General features: G+C 38.8%; 1 protein-coding gene and 1 pseudogene across 1 annotated transcript in view; both read left to right on the top strand.

Moving 5' to 3' along the window:
* LOC111393152 overlaps window positions 1-277 on the top strand; it is a 977-nt gene extending 700 nt beyond the window's left edge. Inside the window, exon 2 of the mRNA XM_023018542.1 lies at window positions 168-277. Within this exon, the coding sequence (XP_022874310.1) occupies window positions 168-277 (110 nt within the window). The remainder of the gene's footprint in view (window positions 1-167) is intronic.
* Window positions 1-2157, top strand: part of LOC111393986 — a 2718-nt pseudogene extending 561 nt beyond the window's left edge.
* Window positions 2158-6574: the final 4417 nt, after the last annotated feature.

The following is a 6574-nucleotide window of genomic DNA, read 5'->3' as shown; positions in this document are numbered from 1 at the left end:
TGGGGGGGGGGGGGGGGGTTATAAATTATTATTATTATTTTGGGTTTTAGAATTGTATTCTGGTGTAAAGTTTGATTTTTACTGGTTTAACTGAAGATTTAATTGTGGGAGTGAGGATTTTAGGCTTGATAGGTGTTTGATCTGTATCTATTAATTTGTTTATCTAGCTCCTTTCCTATTTTTGTTGATTGATCTGTTGGAATTGTTTCTCCAAGTGCAAAGGTATGATTTTGAAGAGGTGTACCCTCTTGGTTGGTACGGCGAAGAGTGTGATTAAAAGAAGTGGGAATTTGGGGATCTTCGATTGCTTGATTTGCTTTATCTATATTCTATTCCTCTAATGCTCATAGTTTTGCCTTTTTTAGATTATTGTAAAATTGTGTCAGATTGTTGAGTTTGAGAAAATTTTGGGTTTGATTGCAGATGGATCTTCTTGATAATCCTGTGCTTGGAAATCTTTTTGCTTCTCAAAGTAAGACTGTATGGTGCTGTGGATTATTCATTTTACACATCAAAAACTAGTCTGAAGACTTGAGCGAGAAAGATAATTGGATTGACACGTATAGCGGGTTCTATGGAAATGCGGATAGTATTTGAGAGGCTGTCTTTTAATGTATGTGTATAAACAGAGAGGTGTGAGGAATTCCTTGTAATCTCGTTTTTCGTTGTAGTGAAGAATCTATAGCTGCTAGTGAATGTAACTCTCACATTGAGGGGCGAACCTGCATTTTTGTGTTTTCTTTATGACACCTGTCTCTGTGTGTATAGTCCTCTTTCTTTTTTCTTTTTATTTTTCTTTCTTGGTTCCCTTGTCTGAATTTCTATCAAATTTCTCTTATTGGAGTTCACCTAACGTTATTGATTTTCCAGCTTTTCATAGAAGAAATATGCTGCGTTATCTATAGCTCTGGCGCTGAATGGATTATCGTATTACTGAGGTACTTTAATCCAGTTGGTGCACATCCTAGTGGCTATATTGGTGAAGATCCACATGGAATTCCGAATAATCTCATGACATTTGTGCATCAGGTAGCTGTCGGCAGGGGACCTGCACTGACAGTTTTTGGATCTGACTATGCAACGAAAGATGGGCACAGGAGTAAGCCATTGACAGCATTGGACGGTGACCATTGTTGTTTATGTTTGTTCATGTTACTAGCCTTCCATTGCTGCCAATTTTTGTTCATTTGGTAAACATGAACATTAGTGTATCCTATATGTGTCTATGCCCACGTTCAACTGTTCTCAAACTTTAGGTTCACTGTAACTATAGTTTTGCTAATAGCTTCCACCTGCGGCCATCATTCTTTATTTTGGCCAAAAAATGAAAAAAATAAAATGATAACATACCAGAATGTAAGTTGTTGTTATCTGGAGGCAGAGGCCAAAATGATTGGACACAAATATACGGTTAGCTTTCTGGTTCTTGATGCACCAATATGGATTACTGTTGTTTATATTTTCAGGTACGTGATTATATCCATGTGGTGGATTTAGCAGATGGCCATATTGCTGCTTTGAGCAATGTGTCTGATCTTTCTGTAGGTATGGACTCCGAGAATGTCGACTTCTTCTTTACCCGTCTTATATCATGAGCAAGTTTTTCTTGAATACCTTTTATTTATAGACATATTCATTTTATGATACTTGGGTATGACATTGAGAATTGTTGCTGGGGATTTTTTATATCTTTGATTGAGAAATTGAGGAAGGCGTGTGTAAGGTTTGTCAAGGAATTTGCCAAAATCCAATGCTGGACTTGTTTCAGCTAAGTTGTAATGTCTTCTACACTATACTTGGAACAAGTTCATTTCCTGATTCAATTTTTGAGAATCAGCATTTTTGACCAAACATGTGACAATAGGTTCTCAATGTATATTGCTCACCAATTACTTATGCATTGCTTGCCTCCATTTCAGCATAACCATAGTCTTTTGTTCTGTCTGTCTAGAAAAGCCCTCTGGTAATGGCAGCTTGATGACCTGGTGATGCGGAGGTTGTATATGCTTCATCCGAGAAAGCTGAATGTGAGCTGAAGTGGAAGTATGAATCAAACTCGTTGCAACACAATTTTGCAATATATATGCAATCCAGTATTACTCCTTTTAAGTACGCAGACTCAACATGACTTGGACAGTATTGGATAAGATAAAAAAGGCAACTATCTTATTAATATTCGATGTATTAGCATTCGGTTGAACCTTTTGACACTTACAGTAAATGCTCTACCACATTCACTTTCCTAACAGAATTCCTCGTATTTGCACTTTGCAGGGCAAATTATGACGTGGAGGCTGATATCAGTGGAACTGGGCGAGCAATTATGATCTCAGGCGTCTAAGAATTAAATGAGGACTTGTGTCTTGCTCCCTAACGTATGTCATTTTCTTTTGGGTTGTCATTAGTCCTGCTGTGTTCTTATGTCCATGGGCCATGGCTGCTAAATTGCCACCTTCTGATTTCTCTGAAGATTTGATTTGGGTGGGTTTGGCTAAATTGGATTGTATCAATATGGAAATGTTATATATATTCAGGGAGAACTATTACGTTTTGTATATTGTATAGCAAGTTAGTTAGGAAGCTGGAATATTCCATGCCAACTGTAAAGTTAGTTTGCTAGCTGGATATTAGTTGGTTGTAGTTAGTTAGCTCCTTCTGTATTTCTTACACCACTCCGATAGCCCTGGGTTGGTGTTGGTATCTCAGCAGCTCACGGGAGAAAATTATGCTTCCTGGAGCCGTGCAATGACCATTGCCTTGACAGTTGAAAATAAACTCTCATTCATCGATGGATCCATGAAGAAACCGAATGCTTCTGATCCAGATCTGGTAAACTCATGGATTAGGAACAATAATATGGTGATATCATGGATCCTCAATTCCATTTCGAAGGACATATAAGCCCGCGTGATCTATGCCTCCACAGCTCATGAGATCTGGAATGATCTTAAGGAACGATTTCAACAAAGTAACGGACCTCGAATTTTCCAATTAAGGAGAGAACTAATGAATCTGATGCAAGATCAAAGCACTGTAAGTGTATTCTTCACTAAACTCAAGACTATATGGGAAGAATTGAGTGATTTTTGACCTAATTGTAGCTATGGAAAATGTAATTGTGGAGGTGTTCAAGAGTTGAATAAATACTATCAGATTGAATATGTCATGGCGTTCCTCATGGGATTACATGATTCTTTTTCACAAATTAGAGGCCAAATTCTTCTCATGGATCCTTTGCCTCCAGTTAACAAAGTCTTTGCGTTGGTATCACAAGAGGAAAATCAAAGGAAAATACGCACATCTTCAATTGGTGCTGATTCCAATGGAGGAGCTGCTTTTGCATTCAAAGCTGATAATGGCAGAGGAACACAAAATTCTGGTTCCTATAATGACGGTACAAGAGTCAACAACAAGAAGAAGGAAAGAGCATATTGCACACATTGCAAATATCATGGACACTCCATTGATAAATGCTATAAGATTCATGGTTTTCCACCTGGTTTTAAATCAAAGCCAAGAGACAATTTCCAAAATTTTTCTAAATCTAATGCTGTTAATCAGATTTCTGTCAATTCACAGATTGAGGAAAAGCCAATACATCAACAAGTTGGCCTTGAGAAATTCATGCAAAATTTGAATTCCAATCAATACCAACACTTGATGACGATGTTGTCAACTCATCTGGCCTCCAACTCACAACCTACTCCAAATGATCTGGACAAGAATGATTCCACATATACTGCAGGTATATATCATTCTGCCGTTATTCCAACCTTCTCTTGCAAAAATATTTGGATTGTGGACTCAGGGGCTTCGAGACACGTATGCTCTATTGCTGCAGCATTCATAAAATTGAGGCCTATTACTAATTCACACATCACTTTGCCTAATCACACACAAATATCTGTCAGTCTATGTGGTGATGTCAGATTAGGACCCAATTTGATGCTACGTGATGTGCTTTTTGTTCCACAATTCAAGCTTAATCTACTGTTAGTGAGTTCTTTAACTACTGGAACAAATCTCAGTTTGAATTTCTTCCATGATCAGTTCATCATCCAGGAAGCTTCGAGTAGAAAGATGATTGGCAAGGGTAGCATCATTCAAGGCCTATATGTACTGGATACAAAAGATTTTAATTCTGTTTCTGATGCATTTATTGGTTCTGTTTCTGCCCGTGTGTGGCACAATAGACTTGGGCATCTATCTTTCAAAAGGCTAGATGTATTAAAAGATCACTTGCTGTATGATACTGAAATGTCGAAGAAGCATTTACCTTGTTACATATGTCCCCTAGCTAAGCAAAGGAGATTATCCTTTGAATCACACAATCATCTCTCGAATCAGCCCTTTGATCTCATACATTGTGATATATGGGGCCCCTATCATGTGACATCTCACTCTGGTTATAGGTATTTTATGATTCTAGTAGATGATCATTTTAGATTCACGTGGCTTTACATGTTAAGACAAAAATTTGATGCTGTAGGAGCTGTACACAGATTCTTCAACTTGGTTGCCACACAATTTCATGCTGTCATTAAATCCTTTAGATCAGATAATGCCGGTGAGTTATCATTCAAAGATTTCTTTTCCGAAAAGGGAGTTATTCATCAGTTCAGTTGTGTTGAGCGACCACAGCAAAACTCAGTTGTTGAACGCAAGCACCAGCACCTTCTGAATGTGGCTCGCGCCCTTTTCTTCCAATCCAGAGTTCCAATTAAATTCTGGTCAGAATGTGTTCTAACTGCGGCATACTTAATCAATAGAACACTAGCTCCCATCTTACATCACAAAACCCCATTTGAAGCACTACATGGCAGGAAAGTGGACTACTCTTGCATGAGAGTTTTTGGTTGTTTGGGGTTTGCATCTACACTTAATGCCCACAGGATCAAGTTTCAGCCAAGAGCTAGAATGTGTGTCTTCTTGGGCTATCCATCAAGCATCAAAGGTTTCAAACTTCTTGATGTATCTTCAAAGCAGATCTTTATCTCTAGGGATGTCGTGTTCCACGAAGATATATTTCCTTTTCATGCTATCAGAAGTAATGATGAAGTACTGGACCCTTTCCTGATTTGGTTTTACCCTCATCTTCACTATCTCTTCCACATGATATGCATGTGGATTGTAATCCCACTTCTTCCCCAGTTCATATCCCAAGTGCACAATCCATTCCTGAACATCCTGAGTCAAATATACCTCATGCCACCATTAGTCATAGACCCCGTAGAGTCTCTAGACCTCCATCATATCTAAAAGACTTCCACTGCAATTTGCTTTCGTCCAATTCCCCACATTCCAAAACTTCTCGTTACCATATTGGCCAATATCTCTCTTATAATAAATTGTCCACTCCCTATCGACAACTCATATTAAACATCTCCTCTCAACCTGAACCTCAATACTTTCATCAAGCAGTAAAATGCCCTCATTAGCGTGATGCCATGAAGCTCGAACTAGAAGCCATGGAACTCAATCAAACTTGGTCTCTTGTTCCCTTACCGACTGGAAAGCACACAGTAGGTTGCAAATGGGTCTTCAAAAACAAATATAATTCTGATTTCTCATTGGAAAGACATAAAGCACGCCTTGTCGCTAAGGGGTTTACACAACAAGAGGGGTTGGATTATTTTGATACATTCTCTCCAGTGGCCAAAACTGTTTCTGTCAAGGTCATGCTTGCTAAATGGCACTTGGTCCAATTAGATGTAAATAATGCCTTCTTAAATGGGGAGTTGTTTGAGGAGGTTTACATGGAACTTCCCCTTGGCTACAACCTCATCAAACCTCTCAAACAGGGGGAGAAATTGGTGTGTAAATTGCACAAATCAATATACGGTCTCAAGCAAGCCTCGAGACAATGGAATTGCAAATTTTCTCATGCCCTTATCCAGTATGGTTTCATCCAATCCAAAGCAGATTATTCTCTCTTCACAAAGGGGTCAAGTGACAAATTTATAGCCTTATTAGTATACGCTGACAACATAGTCATTTCTGGCCCTAATATTCAGGTGATTAGTGAGTTGAAGGAACTTTTACATTCTCAATTCAAACTCAAAGACTTGGGATGCTTAAAGTTCTTCTTGGGAATCGAAATTGCTCGAGGATCAGCTGGAATTACCATCTCACAGAGAAATTATACACTACAACTAATTGAAGATGCAGGATATTTGAATTGCAAGCCAGCCAACAGCCCTATGGATTCAAAGATTAATCTCAGTGCACATGATGGAGACCTACTATCAGACGCATCTCATTATCGAAAACTGATCGGAAGACTGATATATTTGACTCTTACTAGGCCAGACATCACGTTCGCGGTACACAAATTAAGTCAATATATGTCTTAGCCAAGGCTATCCCATCTCAAAGCAGTGCATCATCTTCTTCGCTATTTGAAAGGGAGTCCTGGTCAAGGTCTTCATTTCCCTTCTTACTTACCATCAGACTCCGAATCCACCGTCAAGATTCGAGCTTCCTCTAATGCTGATTGGGGATCATGCATTGATACAAGGAAGTCCACTACAGGTTTCTGCATCTTCATTGGCGAGTCATTAGTTTCTTGGAAGGC

The sequence above is a fragment of the Olea europaea genome, chromosome 4 (assembly GCF_002742605.1).
Source record: "Olea europaea var. sylvestris chromosome 4, O_europaea_v1, whole genome shotgun sequence".
Taxonomy (NCBI): domain Eukaryota; kingdom Viridiplantae; phylum Streptophyta; class Magnoliopsida; order Lamiales; family Oleaceae; genus Olea; species Olea europaea.
The sequence above is the reverse complement of the archived record's forward strand: the minus strand, read 5'-3'. Positions and strand labels throughout refer to the sequence as shown.